Here is a 20,007-nt window from a genome sequence, read left to right on the forward strand (position 1 = left end):
CACGTTCCATTTAACCTCTAGAAGACTGCACAGTGCACTTATAAGATAATGAAAGATGCAAATTATTTTTGTGTTATTCTAAATAACTGACTTCACAGGTCCCCCCAAAGTGTTCTGGGAACTTCCTGGGGCCCCTAGACCACACTTTGAGAACTGCTACCTCAGGTCTCTGAAGGTTAGGAAAATGGGTAATAGAATTTAGACAAGGAGGACTCAGTGAAACAGTATATTTTGGCAAATGGGCAGTGAGGAAGTATATAAACAGCAATTTTCAAGCACTTCAAACAAATTTTTACAGGAGCTAAGTTAAAGCAGAAGGAAACATCAGATTACATCCAATTATGAAACAGAAAAGGTACTAGAAACGGGGGAAAAATATATGCTCTTCCTGATCAACAATGGCTTATATATCTCAGAACCTAAACTTGTTTCTTTCTAACATCATAAAGTCATATCCTCTCCAGGAAATCTACTGAAGCATGACATAAATTTTAATATATAAAATTATATTCTAGGGGGTTCCCTGGTGGCCTAGTGGTTAGGATTCTGGGCTTTCACTGCCATGGCCTGTGTTTAATCCCTGATCAGGGAACTGAGATCCGGCAAACTGCATAGTGTGGCCAAAAAAATAATTCTATTTTATATGATAGCTGTTGTTTTCAGGAAGAGGTGGAGGGAAATGTCATGCCTAGGTAGAAATTTAAGCTTTGGCATAATCCGAGTCAGATGGCAATGTTTTCTGAGATTTCAATAAAAAGCAAAAAAAATTTCCAGGGACTTAACTGAGAAAATCTTAAATTTCATAAGCAAAGTCTATTTCTGAATCAGAGCTACTTTCCCATGGTCGAGCTAATATGTATTACTCATCGGACTCTCCATACACTGAAATGTGTATAAAATTTGCTTTTAAGTTTATAAGGAAATCAAGCTCAGAGCCCTATTAAAAAACAGAAGCAGTGCTGTTCTCCATCAAGCTATGTAGTGTGAACTGATTTGGAGCCAAGATTCCAGAGTAGAGATGTAAGCCTTGATTATGGATACTTTTTTGATTTAAGAAGGAGCAGTAAGACATTACACACTAAACAAACAAAACCAAAAAAACCTACAGTTACTAAACCAAGAATATCTGTGTTTCAGCATGGCTTCATAGGCATACACTTCTTGCAACACAACGTAAAGATGTTGGGAGAGTAACCTGACTCCTGCTTTTTATCTACTTCAAATTTTTTTACCTTGGGACTTCCCTGGTGGTCCAGTGGTTAAGACAGCTTCCAATGCCCCTAGGGGGTGCAGGTTTCATCCCTGGTCTGGGAGCTAAAATCCCAAATGCCTTGTGGCCAAAAAATAAAAACAGTAAAACAAACAAACAAACAAAACCCAATATTATAACAAATTTAATAAAGACCAAAAAAAAAAAATGGTCCACATTAAAAAAAAAAAATCCTTCACCTTGAAAAGCACTGACCAACAACAAAAAAAAGTCCAACATTGTTTGGAAAGTCTCAACACATTAAAAACAAACTGACATTCACTGTAAAGCAACTATACTCCAATTAAATAAAAACGAAAAACCAGCATTGAAAGGGCAGGAAACTGTTCCTCTTGGGAAAATTTTTGTCTCGTTGGTAACGGTAGCTAATGGCATGAGCTGGTGGGGATGGTTCTGTCCTGATTGGAAGACTCTGAGCAAATCAATCTGTGTCTCAACATTCTCTTCTGTGACTGGGAACAATGACTTGACCCCTCTGATCAATGTGAATAATGAGGTTACAGATGTTAACTGTTTGGCATAACGTCGGCCACAATCAACGTTAACTTGTATAGTCTATGATCAACACATAAAGCTGGCACGGTGAGCTGACACGGTTACAACAAAGCAGAAAATGAGGCTGAACAAAAAACCTGTGTTCAGTAAGGCTCTTCTCTACACTTCATAATACAAAAATGTTCTCAAACGATAACTGTCTGGTCCTGGGAGAGAAGGAAGTAGTTTGGCTTTTGCTGCCTCATCCAGCTTCTAAGCCAGGAGCCCAACACCAAGGTTGCTGCTGGTGGCACCTTCCAATTTTTCAATGTCTCTACTTGCATCTCTTCTATCCTTTCTCTTTTTTTTTTTTAAATTAATTTACTCTTTAGTTTTCTTTCCTTCCCTATGACTTAAAAAGAGTAAAGGAGGCTGGAACAAGCCAACAAGAGTTGTTTGGAGAACCTTCACAAGCCTCAGTCTTTGCATCTGTGCAATGAGGTAAGAATACCAAATTCAGAAGGTGGTTGAGAGAATATGCTAATATACGTGACTGCACTTTATCAGCTTAGACTTATGGTAGAAGAAAAAAGGCAGTCACCACAGCACCATGGCTGGAAGAGGTATGCTCTTCTGTAACCGAGTTGACTGCAACCAAGATGCCAGAGTCTGCTTTCACCACCAATGTCCGACCAGCAATTTATCACTAACGTTTCAAAACGTGGTTACCTGTGAGCTGATGGATGCTTGTACAAGAATACGGAGGCCAATGTACAGAGTCAAATCAAAAATAACTTTCCGCACCTCTAATCATCCTGGATAAACCAATGACAGCTACTAAATTTCCTTATGCTTCATTCCACTTCAGGTGACTATACAGACAAGGAGGTGCTTTTCTTACACACAAGCTAAACAGAGTTAGGTTGAGAAACTGAAATCAGGGGAGACCAAGGAAGAACAGCATTCGCCCCTACTGGAAAAAGGAGGCTTGCTTCAAGTTCTTATTTTAACTCACAGATAGCAAAGCATTTGACACTTGGCCAGGAGGACACTGAGCATCAGCTGTGTCTTGTCTCAGCCGTGTGCTGTGCCCCTCCAGGGCCCTTTTTTCTCACAGCCATTTGTGCCCCTATGTGAGTCCACCCTTCTCAGTGTCTCTGGGACTTGGCCATTAGCAGAAGTTACTTCTAGTTGATCAGTAAATTGTGATGGTCATTGTTAGATGACCTGAGGTGACCCCTCAGGGCATTTTCCAGAGTCTCCACATACTTAGCCTCATGTCTGTCACCCCAGCTTGAGGGGCCCTGGTCCTCCTTTCCCAGGACACGTGGACCCTCCCTCGTTATGTCACCACACTTTTTATTTCCCTCTGTTCTGAACTATGTTCCCCCTCCGTCCTTGGCCTTACAGACAGGCAGTGAGTTCACGAGTTCAAGCCCCACTGTCTCCAACTGCAGCTTAGACATAAAGGAGACCATGCTTTCTGGTCCCTCTGCCAGATGGGAAGCCCTGGAATCCCTGGTTTCCTTCATCTCCACGTCTCTCCTTATGAAATTCTGCCTAAGTCAGAAACACGTTGATTCTGTCGATGAAGGAAAGACTTCAATCCGTGCAGCCACTGATCACATGTTTCTGGTAAACACACAACTGGTCCAAGACAAGAGGAGCTGGAGTTGGCCACACCTCCATAGAGGAAGTCCTTCCCCGCCTTGTTTGGAGGAACACAGCTACACTCTATGTGAATCCCTCAGCTGAGTTAAAGTACTTACTATAACCCAAAGAAAGAACAGCTCTGATGAAATCAAAACTTCACACTACAGATCCCATCTGTGTGGACAGATTCCAAGATGGCCCCAGTGATGCCTGCCCACCTTCACTGGAGTTCACGCCCACACCATCCACTTATCTTGAGTGTGGGTGGGACCAATGACATATGGCAGTATTGATTTCACTTTGTGAATTGACTACACAGGATTCTAACTTCCATCTTGCTAGCAGATGCTCTCTGTAGACTCTCCCCGTGTGCTGTGATCTGCCCTTCAGAGAACCCCCCACCGATGAGGAGCTGAGGCAGCCTCAGGCCGACAGCCAGCAAAGAATGGAGGACCCCAGTCCATCTGCCCACCAGGAACTCAAGGCTGGCAACAGCCATGTGAGCTTGAAGTGGATCCATCCCTAGTCAAGTTTTCAGACGAGACTCTGACCCTGGCTGATGCCTTGATGACAGCTTCACAAGGAGCCTGAAGCAAAGACCTCAGCTAAGCTGTGCCTTGATTCCTGACCCACAGAACCCAAGAGATAGTACATGTGTTGGTTTCAGCTTCTGCCTTTGTGGTAGTTTCTTATGGAGCGACAGAGAACTCATTTACCATCTGAGCCCCAAATAAAAGCCAAACTGGTAAGCACATTTAAATTTTCCCTTATTAAGGGACAACTTTTCACACTAAGAAGTTTCTAGTTTAAAACGATGCTAATTCAGTAAGACATTATTTCCTCTCCCTAGGTTTCTCTTTTAAACCTTATTCCTTAATTCCATGTGCAAAGAAACCATCAGAAGCTGGGACTTTTCTTCCCTCTTCCTGAATAGAATGTAAGTGCTCAAAATTTAAAAACCTGCAAGTTCGGAGTTCAACCCCATCCAACCCCAAACTGAAGACCTTTTAAAAGCCTTAAAAAAAACAAAACAAAACCTGGTATTTCCAAATGAACTCTCCTCCTGGCCCTGAAGTTCTCTGAAGTCTTTTAAGCTACATATTCACATCTTCAGACACATGAACCAGTTTTTAGCTTCCTGCAAATAATTCTTTTCTATGTTAAAAGTTTCAGTTGTTAATAGCTTCAAAAAACAGCAAGCCATTCTTACTTACATCTGGAAGTCTGTACAGCTTCATCGTTCTCTGCAAAGTCATATTTCTACTCAAGTGAGAAAATTTCACTTCTACCAATTTTCTGGGGTTTAGTGATCGATGCCAGTATCTGAAATACAATACAGGCTTTAAGGTCTGATTGATTTCTAACTCTCCAAGTTTTTACTCTTTGTCTCAGCTCAGCTGTTACAGAAGTACTGAACAAACATCATGTAGGGCCTGGTGCAGTGCAGGTCCTGGCCCTCTGCCTATGTAATTATTTTATCTGTCATTTTTACCTCGAAATGATGTTCCAGTTATGCTCTTTTGACATTGGTAACCTTCCGTCTCTTTTAATATAGAAAAATCTTAAAATTGCAGAAGAAATATTGACAATGTCCAGTTTGTAAGTATTGAATGACCATCACAGATTCTAAGAAGGTAAACCAAAAACTTTAAAAGCATGAAAAGACTCCCTGAAGTTAGTAACCTTCACATTTATATAATGCACATGGAAGAAAACTTTTTGAGAAATGAGTTTGAATTTCTTAAATGATTCTGGCTTAGGTACTGGAATGAATGATTACAGATTATATTAAAATATACCTGGGAAGTCTTATTTATTCTGTTTATTTATGAATAACTGAATAGGAGAGAGGCATTTTACAGGTTTGTCTTCTATACTCTGAAGTTTTTTCCTGAAGTTTCATCTTATTTGAGTCAAAAAAAATAGCAGTGGCTTCCCAGGTGGCTCAGTGGTAAAGAAGCTGCCGGCCAGTGGAGGAGATGCAGGAGGCTTGGGTTCAGTCCCTGAGTTGGGAAGATCCCCTGGAGGAGGAGATGGCAACTCACTCCAGTCTGGATAATCCCATGGACTGAGGAGCCTGGTGGGCTGCAGCCCATAGGGCAGCAATGGATCGGACACGACTGAGCAGGCATGCATACACACATGCAAAAACAGAGGAGAGGGAAGGACTTCCCTGTCAATCCAGTGGTTAAGACTCTGCACTGCAAGTGTAGGGGGTGAGGTCTCAACCCCTGGTTGGGGAACTAAGATCCCGTATGCTGTGCAGCGCAGCCAGAAGATACAAAAAATTTTTTAAAAATAGTAGAGGGACACAGACTCTTTCTGATGCTCTAGAAACAGGTTAGTCAAGTGAAATCTGATATATGATTTTCTTACTGGATTAACTTTTGAAAGCTTGAAAAGAGCACATGAAATAATAAAGTAATAAGAACAGAGCTTTAGCCTTCTTTTCACTCATAGCAGACAAGTATGTTCAGGCTTTCCAGCTAGATGCTTATCAAGCTTTTGGAGCAGTTCCTGACAGCACTGGTACAACACTGAGTGTTCGAGAGGGAAAGAAAATGGTACTACAGGGACATCTCCTGATAACTGATGCCCTGGGTTTCACAAGGCAGCAACTAGCCTTTCAAATGAAGAGACACAGAAATAGACACACAGCATCATTCATATACATGTGGCTGTGGGGTTTACCGCAAGAATACTGGGCTAATGGTTCTTGGTTGTATCGCCATCTCTGCTACCAACCAACATCATCATCATGGGTCAGCCAAAACCCTTCCAGGTTACAAGGGTGGAGAATACTACTTGTAGAAACATGACAAGGAGGCTTGAAGCATTAGGCAAAGGTGATGTGCAAGATAAAGGTGTGATGCTGATACCTGCACGTGGCCACTGGCTTTGGAAGAACCACTCCAGCGGTATAAACAGCCTGGAAAATCCCTTCCAGGTTCACTCTCCTGGTTATTTCTCGAATCAACACTGGGGCTACCCGTTTTGATCTCAATTTCTTATGAACACAAAGAAAGTTGATTTCAACCATCTTCTTCACACTAAGAAAGAAAGGTGTTGAAAATTAGATCCAATGTAAGAGAAGAACATTTTTAAAAAGCAAGATAACACCTATAACATTTCAAAGAATATGAAACTGAAAGGCCTCCCTTAATATAATATTTAAGTAAAATATTCTACCATTTAGATATCTTACAAATTCAGGTTAACACACTATTCCCCACATGCCGCCACCAAAATGATCATAAACTCTAGGTTGTGGAGATGTAAACCTTCTTGTTCTAAATAAATCTGAGAACTTGGGTCTGTTCTAAAGTTTTCAGTTTAGAAACTGGATCGGCTGTGCCTCAAAGCTTCTATATCTGTTTTTCCTGTAACATATACAATTATGGCAGAAACTGGGTCACCCAGATGCAGAATCTAATAAGATACTGCTTTGGAGTATAATGCAATCTCTGGGATCCCTGGGAAGCACCTTGACAAGGCCAGAGCTGGTGCTTTTCTAAGCAACAATAAATCTTCTAGAGCTTCAAAGTCCATCCGCTGCTCTGGTTCCAGATATAGGCATTTCACTTGGCACAAAATATTCCTTGAGATCAAATGCGTTTCAGCAGTAAATAAGATCACCTAGCATACTGAAATGTGAAGAGACCTATGCACCAAATCTTTGCATTTCACAGCTCTATCTTTGACTCTGTAGGCTGGAGACCCAGGGCAAAAATGGAACATACATATCCTATGGATAAAAAGACTTCTAAAAAAATTCCTTCAAGTACTTTCCTCCCCAGAAACAAATCTGAAGTACCTATTTATATCTTTGTTTTTCTCTACTAGGTACATATATACGTAACCTGGGTGTGCATGTATCAGACTGGGAAGCAGAGAAAGATGGAGAAAAATACAACTGTCTTTTTTGGTTATTGTACACAACCTTTTAAAATGAATTCACAACCTTTATTTTTTAGAGCAGTTTTAGGTTCACAGCAAAACTGAGCAGCAAGTACAGAGTTCCCATGTACCTCTGCCCTCCCCACAGGCACAACCTCCCCTACCATCAACAACATGTACTCAGGCGTTTTAAAAAGCCATTTGTAGAGATGTGGATGAAACTAGAGCCTGTCATAAGGAGTCAAGTAAGTCAGAAAGAGAAAAACAAATACTGTATATTAACGCTATATGTGGAATCTAGAAAAATGGTACAGATGAATGTATTTGCAGGGCAGGAATAGAGGCACAGATGTAGGGAATGGATGTGTGGACACAGTGGGGGAAGGAGGAGGTGGGATGAATTGGGAGTTTGGGACTGACATATATATACCACCATGTGTAAAACAGATAGCTAGTGGGAACCTGCTGTATAGCGCAAGGAGTTCAGCTCGGTGCTCTGTGATGACCAACAGAGATGGGATGGGGGAGGGGGAGGCTCAAGAGGGAAGGGGTATATGTATACACATGGTTCATTCACGTTGTTGTACAGCAGAAACTAACACAGCATTCTAAAGCGATTATATTCTAGTAAAATAAATAAATAGGTTAGACATTGGGAAAAAGAAGCCTATTCTTTTTTTTTTTTTCTGATGGAACAGTGATTTATTTGATATGAGCACAGCATAATTCATTTAACCAATATTTTATTATTGGACATTTGTGTCATAACCATATAATGGGAATTTTTCTAGATAAACACTAATTTGGGAAGTTGTTTGCCTTGCAAATTTGTTCACGGTGAGTTTCAATATGTCAGGATTCAGGAAGCTTTTACTCTCTGTTTTCTTCCTTAGTGTCACTTTTTTTTTTTTCATAGCTGGGCCAGTCGTTCCAGGCCCTTCTTTTTTTAAATTTTATTTTTTAACTTTACAATACTGTGTTGGTTTTGCCATATATCAACATGAATCTGCCACAAGTATACATGTGTTCCCTATCCTAAACCCTACTCCCTCCTCCCTCCCCGTACCATCCCTCTGGGTCGTCCCAGTGCACCAGCCCCAAGCATCCAGTATCGTGCGTTGAACCCAGACTGGCGACTCGTTTCATATATGATATTATACATGTTTCAATGCCATTCTCCCAAATCATCCTACCCTCTCCCTCTCCCACAGAGTCCAAAAGACTGTTCTATACATCTGTGTCTCTTTTGCTGTCTCGTATACAGGGTTATTGTTACCATCTTTCTAAATTCCATATATATGCGTTAGTATACTGTATTGGTGTTTTTCTTTCTGGCTTACTTCACTCTGTATCATAGGCTCCAGTTTCATCCACCTCATTAGAACTGATTCAAATGTATTCTTTTTAATGGCTGAGTAATACTCCATTGTGTATATGTACCACAGCTTTCTTATCCATTCATCTGCTGATGGACATCTAGGTTGCTTCCATGTCCTGGCTATTATAAACAGTGCTGCGATGAACATTGGGGTACACGTGTCTCTTTCAATTCTGGTTTCCTCAGTGTGTATGCCCAGCAGTGGATTGCTGGGTCATAAGGCAGTTCTATTTCCAGTTTTTTAAGGAATCTCCACACTGTTCTGCATAGTGGCTGTACTAGTTTGCATTCCCACCAACAGTGTAAGAGGGTTCCCTTTTCTCCACACCCTCTCCAGCATTTATTGCTTGTAGACTTTTGGATCGCAGCCATTCTGACTGGCGTGAAATGGTACCTCATAGTGGTTTTGATTTGCATTTCTCTGATAATGAGTATGTTGAGCATCTTTTCATGTGTTTGTTAGCCATCTGTATCTCTTAAAAGAAGCCTATTCTAACCCCAATTCTTGAAGAAGCAATACGTCAAAATCAACAAGGGACAAGCTTCACCACGTACCTGTCATAGATCCGTATGTTTGCGGGGATGGCACTGATGAACCCCACCAGCTTTTTGTTTGAAGACACCCTGACCCCACAGTGCCACTGAAGGAGCCAGCCTGGGGGACGCAGAGCCCTGAAGTCAACACGGGCGAGGAAAACGAGTGTGCTGAGTGTCCGAGAAAACAGGGACAGAGACAGCCCAACCCCACTGCAGTCGCATCCCCACCAGGCAGCGGCAACCCCGAGACTCACCACAGCAGGAACTCAGGCGAGTAGTCAAACCGGAACATGTTGTCATCATCCTCGACGTAATTCTCATTCAGCAAGGTGTACAGCTCCCGGAGCTATGAGACCAAACGTGTCCCACCTGTGACGCTAGGGAACGACACAGCAGCAACCCAAGCCAAGGCAGGGACTGAGGTCTAAGGTTTTACTTACCACTTCGGCATTACCCAAGTCTAAAGTGTCCCACATAAAACCCTGCGGCAGGGAGTATGGTTCCTGACGCACGTTTTCTTTATCAGCTTCAATTGCGCCATGAGATGTTATTACTTCATCTAGATACAGGGAGAAGGAGAAAAAAACAAAAAGAGAGATGTTTCAATTACAAAGTGTTCCAATGACCCCAAACGGTCAGTTACAGGAAACAAAAGCATGCTTTAGGGCTACTGAGTTTCACATAATCTTTAAAAATACTGTACTGTTTCAGCTACCTCTAGAGGGAGGTAAGGTAGTTACGTGGAGGTGGAGAGTAACTGCTATCTGAACAATTACAGGAGAAATAACTCGTCATCCGATGGCAAACTGGACACAAGAAAACAATAGTGATTCCTCAATCTGAAGCCTCAGACTAGAGACTAATCATACGGCACAACTGCCGGCAATGTAGGTTTGCTATGACAGTCTTAGAGATGTTTTCTGTTTAACTCTGTTTTTCAACAAACAGGGGGCAAGGGCTGCAATGACCTCTGACCCCTCCCAGCACAATCCAAAATTCAGCTCAGGACTGTCTACTTCTGTCCGGGCTGCTGGCAGCACAGTTCAAGCCATCAGCGTCTCCAGCAATTTCCACAAAGGTGCCCTTTTCCAGTCCTTCCTCTGGAACCTCCCAGTGTAGCTGGGATAAAATCCAGCCTCTTGGCCGTGGCCTGTTGCCTGTCTGGCCACCCTCAGCACATCTGCCCCACCGGCCTCCCTTGGGCTGGGCCTCTGCTCAAAAGGCTGTCCCCGGCTGCTTTCACGTGAAAGCAGCCGCTCCTGCTTCTTCAGACGTAAGTTACACATCACTTCCTCATAGCATCCTCCTCAACGAAAGCTCTTCCTACGTGGATGTGTCCTCCCTACCTGCTCACTGTTAATCCTGCTTTCCCTCTACTGGCTCCCGTGTCTGCATCCCAGCGCCTGGCATATACAACAGATACTCAACAAACATCTGCTGAATAAATGACCTTCAGGTACAGTTCTTACCATCACAGACCTTTTTACAGGGGGAAGTCACAGAGTTTGCACCCACCCTAAAGGGTTTCTTTTCTCTCCTCCTAATCCCTGACTTTGCCATTCATCTTATCTCCAGTCTACCAGCTCATCCCCACATGAGTACCTCAGGCTCCCTCAGGTCAGCCCCAGTGGCCAGGGGCCCAGCTGCTCCCTTGGGGTCCCTGGGGAGTTGCTCTTAGGGCTTGGCTGATGTACACAACACCAGGGGCTCACCCCATTCAGGCAGCTCCAAACGGCGGGGTGTGTTTGACTGAACTGGAACAGAGCTCTGGAGAGAGACGATGAGATAGTCTCCCTGACTTTCAAACGTTCTCCCCAACCTCAGGTTCCCTCTTCGGCCATTAACCTGGCTCTGCCTTAATTGAGGTGCATAGAGAAGGCAAGGATTTAGGGGAGGGGCTAAAATGAGGTGAGCAGAGGGCTGGTGCACTGGGGTGGGTGCCAGCTAAAGAGACTTTCTTCTCCCCTGAGCCACGACCCAAAAGCCACCAGCAGCATTTAGCCAAACCCAATACATTCAGATCAATAAACCTTCATTCCCTTTAGCCAATGGTCACTCAATTCAGTGTCATTTAAAATCCAGTAAATTCATTCTAGAGGGTCTTCTTTCCTCACCAAATAATTTCTAGAGACTTAAAATCAAGGGAAGATCACTGCTTTCTGCTTCTGTTCACGCTCTGAAGCTCTTGCTTTTGAAGCTGCGTGGGGTGAGCGTGGGTGGTAAAGGAACAATCCCTTTTAAAAAGTTTGAAATCCATGATTTGAAGGCATGGAGGACAGTTGTTTCCTGCTTTATAATTGATGAAACTGGCTATCTGTACATAACTTGGCTAATAAGACTTTGGGATGGCAATGAACCCCTTATATTAAATATTATATATTATACATTAAATTTTGAATCTGGAACTATCATTGAAGAAATATATGGAAATGATACAATTATTTATCTTTATATAAACATAAGTCAAAGCAACAGGTTGAGCTTGTAATACACTGATAAGCATTTTTATGGCATTTAGAGCATCTGTTGGGTTGGCCAAAAAGTTCATTCCGGTCTTTCCACAAGATGGTATGGAGAAAGCTCAATGAACTTTTTGGCCAATTTTATTCTTTTTTTTTTTTTTTGCATAATGTGAAAGGGTAACAATGGAATTATGTTTACAGAAACTTAAGTGGTAGAAGTTTAAGTGAAATACGATGGAGCAGGCCTGGCACTGCAGAAAGAGGACCAGTAATGAAGTTCTGACGTGACCCAGAGCCCTTACGAAGGCCTTCACAAAGTGTCCTGATTCACTTATATGCAGTGTTACCATACTGGTAATCATTAACACCATGGGTGAATGTTCAGAATCCTACTGTTAACAGGGCAAAATTTTCTATTTCAGTAAGATTTAATAGGCAAATTTCCTGTGTCTTCTGGGATAACTGAGGTGTGAAACTGCTGAAAATTTATGTAGAAGGAAAAACCACTCCATGAAGACTGGAACCAAAACACTGGTGGTGGGGAGGCTCCTCTTTTATGTGTATATCTATATACTTCATACACTAATGTTTGAAGTGTGGGGACACTAGATTTTTTTGTAGGCACAGGAGTTATATTAAAATTGTTGTTACTAAAAGCCAATGTCATCACTCAATATTTATTTTAATAGGAAAAATATGACTCAGAATCTGTGGTCTGAAACAAATCATATAAGTGAAATCAAGTCTCTTTTTGTGTTTTTTTTGTTTGTTGTTAACCCAGCTTTGTTTTCAGAGGGAAAAGGCAGAAAAGCTTACTTAGTTTGGGTACCGGCTGTGTGTCCCAAAACTGGTATCTGTGTTTGGCAGCCTCATCAATGTTTCTGGCAGGGCCCTGGCATGCAGATAACAGCTCCATTGCCCTCTGGATATCCTGCAACTTCTGCATTGGGATGGTGGAATTCTACAACAGCAAAGACACACAGACACAGAGTATGAGGAAGCTGCCGCTGCTCCCAAACCTAGGGCAGGTACATGCACGCCTGCCTCGGAGGCTACAGCGTTCGCTGGAAAAACGCACGATCCTCCTCTAAGCGGGGACCCTGGGCTCAAGTATGCTAACACATTAAAATATAAGCAAAGGTACAGGATAAAGGCAACAACAGTCCTATAGGTTTAATGGGGTTCTGACAGTCTGGAAAATCTCTAGTAAATCAAGCCAATGTTTGCTTCAGTTTCCCAAACATCTGCAAATGGTCCTCATGGTTAATTACTCATGTGAGTAGAGCAGCAGAAAGGGCTGCCGTGCAATGCAAACGTGAGCATCATACAGCAGCCAGTCAGTCCCTGGTTTTGGCTTCACTGATGGAGTTAATGCTTGGCAGGAGCAATTCGGGGACAAAAGAAAGAACTTCTAGAATGGAAATGAGGTGGACAAGGCAAATTTTAGTTCATAAAAAGAAAGAAAGAAACCTGAACTTAGTGCTGGGTGGAGGAGGAAGTTCATCAAGAAAGGACTCTCAAAGGATGCCTTATCCTGGACCACACCCCACCCGCTACTAATTCTGATGCCCCACCAGAAAACAAATCCTTCAATGAGGATGTGCAGTTTCCTCCACGAATTCAGAACCTTTTGCAACCATAGCCTGTTAGCCCCAACCCAAGTGTGGTAAATAACCTTCCTTTTTAGTAAAGTGTATCCTCAGTCTATAAAATTGACAATGCCTTTAAATACTAAAGTTCCTTCCTTAAAACCAATATTTCTGGCATTTCTGAAGATTCCTTAGCTCTTTTTTTTTTTTTTTCCTGGAAAATCCCTCAAATGATGTAATCAGATCAGATTAGTCGCTCAGTTGTGTCCGACTCCTTGGGACATAAGACTGAATATGGAAATTGGTGAGGTTTTCTCAACATGCAAAATTACTGATGAGTTTTAGAATTTTGATGCCATACAAAGAACGCTCTTCGCTGTGGGTTCAGAAGTGGTTAGAAAGAGTCTCAGAACTTTCAGTTCTTGTCAACATCACAGGCACCAAGGAAAGGTACCATCGACCGTCAGTGGTTTATTAACAGCAGGTCTGGACTTAGTTCAATTCTGAATCTGAAGTCAGTGACCTAGAGCAAATCCTTTTATCTGGGAAGCTGACTTGTTTGACTCAGCGTCAAAGTCTTAGTCGCTCAGTTGTGTCCAACTCTTTGTGATCCCGTGGACTGTAGCCCACCAGCCTCCTCTATCCATAGAATTCTCCAGGCAAGAATACTGGAGTGGGTAGCCATTTTCTTCTTCAGGGGATCTTCCCAACCCAGGGATCAAGCCCGAGTCTCCTGCATTCCAGGCATATTCTTTACCATCTGAGCCACCAGGGAAGCCCCAGTACAAAATATTTAATACAGATCATCCTGTGGTAGTTTGACTCACTAGGTTCCCTTAAGATTCTTGCCCTAAAATGATTCCAAGAAACAAAGTGCTGGAAATCTAACTAGAAGTAGGTTAAAGTCTTGATATCTCCACTTGGAAGTCTAACAGCATCACCCAGGCCTACCACAAATATTGTAAGCTGTTTATCTTATATTTTGCTTGAGGTCTAAATCATCAGGTTCATACGTCAATTACACATACTAATTTAACAAAGTTATATTGTTGTTCTGACTTACTGTAGTTTTAGATGTCTCTTTTTGGGTCTCCTTTGAGCCTCCAACACAAAAGTAACAGATTCCTAGCCAAATGAATTTACATCCATCTGAGCCCCAAAACACAATGAAGAGACTTACAACTTACACAGAAAGTAAGAGGACAGTATATTTAAGCTAATAATGCTTGAACATGCATCCATTTATGTTACAATAGGCCAAGTAGAACCTAGTCTTACAAAAATATATCTACAGTGTCTGCACTGAATTTGCCATAGTAATTCTTCCCTGCTATTTGAATTAAATCCTCTAACATGAATATACCAAACTCTAACTCTTTCAAAACAAACATGCATCAGCATCTTTGTTTCAAGGAAGCCAATGATGGTACCCCGTCTCCACGAAGAAACTCTCAGAGTGGTTTCTGCCTAAGCAGGCTGACCAGCAGTCTTTATATAAAATCACCATTCATGAAGTAGCTATATCCCAATGCTCAGTATTCAATGCTCTCTTTTAAATGAGTCTAGTTGATTTACAATATTATATTAACTTCAGATGTACAACACAGTGATTCAATGTTTTTACAGATGATGTTCTTAAAGTAGATTCAAGTAAGTGCAACTTTCAAATCCACGGTGACAGGGCAGTAAACTTGGCTATGGTAAATTCTTAAACCTATCCAATCACCTTCTGGAATAGCACCAAATGGAGTGTTTAGAAAGGTGAGACTGGGTAAGGATCCCACATTAGTCTCCCACTGCTGTATTTCCGATGTAAGAGTCAGACATGCCTCTGCTTCTCCTTATCTGCTCCTTGGGAAATACTAAACACCAACTGTACTCCTTGTCCACTAGTTTCCAATTTAATACCATGGAAAAAATGTCCAAGTCTTTAATCACCATGAAGTGTATAAGAACCCAAATATCATTTTATTTTGGTTCTTGAGCATAAACCACAATATTCTTGAAACTCAAGAATCTCTAAAAGTCACTGTAATTGATGGTTTTATGTTGAGCTGGCATCAGTTTAAGGGAAAGGAGCCTCAGTTTTTAAGATGCAGTGAAAAGCCCACATTAAAACAATTTTGACTTCACTAAAAAAGAAAGACTTTCTCTACCACATCATACTAGCAGTTCCTCCTGCCTTGCCTGGTTCCTTTTCCTTAAAATGCTATTCATCCACTCATTTTATTTTTAATTAAAAAATTTTTTTAAGTAGAGTTGATTTACAATGCTGTGCCCCAAAATGACTTGGTTATACATAGATATATTCTTTTTCATATTCTTTTCCATTATGGTTTGTCACAGAATATCGAATATAGTTTCTTGTGCTATACACTAGGGTTTTGTTGTTTGTGAAAGAAAGTGAAAGTCGATCAGTCATGTCTGGCTCTTTGCAACCTCATGGACTATTATACCGTCCATGGAATTCTCCAGGCCAGAACAATGGAATGGGTAGCCTTTCCCTTCTCCAGGGGCTCTTCCTAGCCTAGGGCTCAAACCCAGGTCTCTGGCATTGCAAGCGGATTCTTTACCAGCTGAGCCACAAGGGAAGCCCAGGAATATTGGAGTGGGTAGCCTATTCTCCAGGCCAGAATACTGGAGTGGCTAGCGTATCCCTTCTCCAGTGGATCTTCCTGACCCAGGGATCGAACCGGGGTTTCCTGCATTGCACGCAGATTCTTTACCAACTGAGCTATCAGGGAAACCCTGTGTTGTTTATCCATCCTATATGTAAGAGTCTGCACCTGCTAATCCCAAATTCCCATTACGTAGCTGCTTCTAAGTGACCAGAGGTAGGGGAAGGACCCAAAATCACCAGGGGTACGGGGACTGGCAGCAGCTGGGGATGAGAACAGAAGGAATAAGGAGATAGTCATGAATGCATGTAAGTAACACTACATTTATCTGATGAAGCAACCTTAAGAAATAAAAAAGATATCTTGCCAGCTTATACAAGTTACCTTGAAACTTATAACTGTGGATAGACTATTTATTATCTGAGAACCAGAATGAAAATCTACCCATGGAGACTGTACTTTATTCTTACCCCACAAAAGCAGTCAGGGAAAACCTGGGGCAAGTAATTTTCCTTCTTGGTGATTCCTGGTCCTTATGTGTAAAACTGATAACAACAACAACAAAACCACCTGCCAGACTCACCCACTGTCATATGATGTAAACTTTGTGCAAGAAAGAAATTTAGACCCCACAAAACTTGCGTAACCATAACGACTGCCATGTATATAGTATAAAAACCACATAATAAAGATGGTCTGATTATGACTTCACGAGAGCCTGTGAGTTGGGTAGCTTTGGGAGGGGCAAGCCTGGCAGAGGCACCTGGCTCGATAGCCACAGGGCCAGGACCGAGCTCCTGCCAGGATACCATGGGCTCCCCAGCTCACCTGGAGCTACAACAATCAGATAACCTGTTTTGTTACATGCCTAACTCCACCCCCTTTTGCTGTGTCTGGCATCAAGAGTTCTGTCTTTCCTGGGCCTAGCACACGAGGTCTGTATTTGCAGCCAGGGTGACCGGGGTGACCCCAGGGAAGGGGCATCTGGCATCAGCACCTCCAGAGGGATACAGGACACAGGGCCCAGCTAGACCACTTCTGGTTTGGTTATTTCCACCTTCTGGCAATGGAATTAGGGTTGGCCGCTGCAGACTGGTCCAAGGCAAAGTCAACAGGAGACTTACCCGTGGTGGCTCCCGCTGACATCTGCCTGATGGTGCTGTATTCAAGTAATTAGACAGACACCCAGGAAAATAAAAAATGTGAATATCTTCTGAACAAAAAGGAATCAAACATTAAGTGTAACTTAAATACCTAACAAGGTCACACAGACGTCCTTCTATGATTACAAGCTACAAACTAGTTTGCTAAGAAAGGGGCGAGTTGTAGGCAGACCACACACACACACACACACACACACACAGAAGCCCAGCGCGAACTGCTTAGTTATCTGGGTGCCAGCATGAGTTCTGGGAAAGCTGTAAATATCCCACAGAGAACCCTGCCATGCAGTACACAGTGATGGCACACCCTAACTACACCTCTGCCCCAACAGGGTGCTTGCCTAAGCTGCCCAGACCCGCTTTCACAGGCATACAACACCACGGAGATTAAAATAAAACACAGTTCTCACTTTTGAAGGCGGCTGAATCTTAATCTCCTGGGAATCGGACGCCGAGTCTGACTTGGTGCCTCCAGAATTTGGTTTCTCCTTTTTTCTCTTCTGTTTCTTCTTTTTCTTTTTGGCACCCAAATCCCCGCCGGGACTTCTGTTAGAAAATTCACAGGGTTTGTAAAAACAACAACAGGCAGGTCACTATGTAAAATCTGAACTGCGTGAAATTAATCATTTAGGAAAAACATATGTTATACTACATTAGGATGTGCAGTCTTATGATTGATGTGAAATACATATATATTCAGATGACCAGATATGTATTTGCTTTTGACCCATGGTTCCTGGATAACAGTTCCCTAAATGCTTATAGCGTATTCAAAAGCAGAGACATTACTTTGCCAAAAAAGGTCCGTCTAGTCAAGGCTATGGTTTTTCCAGTGGTCTTGTATGGATGTGAGAGTTGGACTGTGAAGAAGGCTGAGCACCGAAGAATTGATGCTTTTGAACTGTTGTGTTGGAGAAGACTCTTCAGAGTCCCTTGGACTGCAAGGAGATCCAACCAGTCCATCCTAAAGGAGATCAGTCCTGGGTGTTCTTTGGAAGGACTGATACTTTGGCCACCTAATGCGAAAAGTTGATTCATTAGAAAAAACCCTGATGCTGGGAGGGATTGGGGGCAGGAGGAGAAGGGGACGACAGAGGATGAGATGGCTGGATGGCATTACTGACTAGATGGACACGAGTTTAGGTAAATTCCGGGAGTTGGTGACAGACAGGGAGGCCTGGCATGCTGCAATTCATGGGGCTGCAAAGAGTCAGACACAACTGAGAGACTGAACTGAACTGAACTGAAGTATGGGCTGGTTACCAGGGGAGCAACTCTGTGATTAGAAGGTTGGAACTTTCAATCCCACCCCCTGACCTCAGGGAGGCAAGCAGGGCTGGAGTCTAATCAAACACCAGCGGCCAATGATGTAATCAACTGCATCTATGTTAAAGTGCTGCACTCAATATGCCAGCAAATCTGGAAAACTCAGCAGTGGCCACAGGACTGGAAAAGGTCAGTTTTCATTCCAATCCCAAAGAAAGGCAATGCCAAAGAATGTTCAAACTACTGCACAATTGCACTCATCTCACATGCTAGCAAACTAATGCTCAAAATTCTCCAAGTCAGGCTTCAACAGTACATGAACTGTGAACTTCCAGATGTTCAATCTGGATTTAGAAAAGGCAGAAGAACCAGAGATCAATTTGTCAACATCTGTTGGATCACAGAAAAAGCAAGAGAGTTCCAGAAAAACATCTACTTCTGTTTTATTGACTACACCAAAGCCTTTGTGTGGATCACAACAAACTCTGGAAAATTCTTCAAGAAATGGGAATACCAGACCACCTTACCTGCCTCTTGAGAAATCTGTATGCAGGTCAAGAAGCAACAGTTAGAACTGGACATGGAACAACAGACTGGTTCCAAATAGGGAAAGGAGTATGTCAAGGCTGTATATTGTCACCCTGCTTATTTAACTTATATGAGGAGTACATCATGTGAAATGCCGGGCTGGACGAAGCACAAGCTGGAATCAAGATTGCTGGTAGAAATGTCAATAACCTCAGATACACAGATGACACCACCCTTATGGCAGAAAGCAAAGAACTAAGGAGCCTCTTGATGAAAGTGAAAGAGGAAAGTGAAAAAGTTGGTTTAAAACTCAACATTCAAACAACTAAGATCATGGCATCTGGTACCATCACTTCATGGCAAATAGATGGGTAAACAGTGGAAACAGTGGCTGACTTTATTTTTGGGGCTCCAAAATCACTGCAGATGGTGCCTGCAGCCATGAAATTAAAAGATGCTTACTCCTTGGAAGGAAAGTTATGACTAACCTAGACAGCATATTAAAAAGCAGAGACATTACTTTGCCAACAAAGGTCTGTCTAGTCCGGGCTATGGTTTTTCCAGTAGTCATGTATAGATGTCAGAGTTGAACTATAAAGAAAGCTGAGCGCTGAAGAATTGATGCTTTTGAATTGTGGTGTTAAAGACTCTTGAGAGTCCCTTGGACTGCAAGGAGATCAAACCAGTCCATCCTAAAGGAAATCAGTCCTGAATATTCACTGGGAGAGCTGATGCTGAAGCTGAAATTCCAATACTTTGGCCACCTGATGCAAAGAACTGATTGATTTAAAAAGAACCTGATGCTGGAAAAGATTGAAAGGAGGAGAAGGGGATGACAGAGGAGGAGATGGTTGGATGGCATCACTGACTCAATGGACATGAGTTTGATCAAGCTGCGGGAGTTGGTGATAGCCAGGGAAGCCTGGTGTGCTGCATTCCATTGGGTTGCAAAGAGTTGGACACGACTGAGTGACTGAACTGAAATAAGGGAGGCTGCATAAAAACCCAAAAGGAGGGGGTTCTGAGCCCGTAACCTGTGGAATCTGATGCTGTCTTTGAGAAAACAGTGTCAGAACTGAGTTGAATTGTGGGACACCCAGCTGGAGTCTGAGAAGCCCCTTGTGTTATGTGGGAAGTTCCTCCCTCCCCATTGGAACTGGGAGCAGGAACTC

The 20,007-nt window shown here is 42.5% G+C and overlaps 1 protein-coding gene across 2 annotated transcripts in view; it reads right to left on the reverse strand.

The window, feature by feature from the left end:
• NMT2 (N-myristoyltransferase 2) overlaps nt 1-20,007 on the reverse strand; it is a 60,520-nt gene that overhangs the window by 12,519 nt on the left and 27,994 nt on the right. Inside the window, exons 2-8 of one of the 2 annotated variants that reach the window (XM_061436113.1) lie at nt 17,452-17,587; nt 12,488-12,632; nt 9,650-9,768; nt 9,464-9,555; nt 9,228-9,344; nt 6,277-6,447; nt 4,612-4,720 (exon numbers count right to left, since the gene is read on the reverse strand). In XM_061436113.1, coding sequence (XP_061292097.1) covers nt 4,612-4,720; nt 6,277-6,447; nt 9,228-9,344; nt 9,464-9,555; nt 9,650-9,768; nt 12,488-12,632; nt 17,452-17,587 — 889 coding nt within the window. The remainder of the gene's footprint in view (nt 1-4,611; nt 4,721-6,276; nt 6,448-9,227; nt 9,345-9,463; nt 9,556-9,649; nt 9,769-12,487; nt 12,633-17,451; nt 17,588-20,007) is intronic. The other variant, XM_061436114.1, reaches the window with a different exon arrangement.

This window comes from Bos javanicus, chromosome 13 (genome assembly GCF_032452875.1).
Source record: "Bos javanicus breed banteng chromosome 13, ARS-OSU_banteng_1.0, whole genome shotgun sequence".
NCBI lineage: Eukaryota > Metazoa > Chordata > Mammalia > Artiodactyla > Bovidae > Bos > Bos javanicus.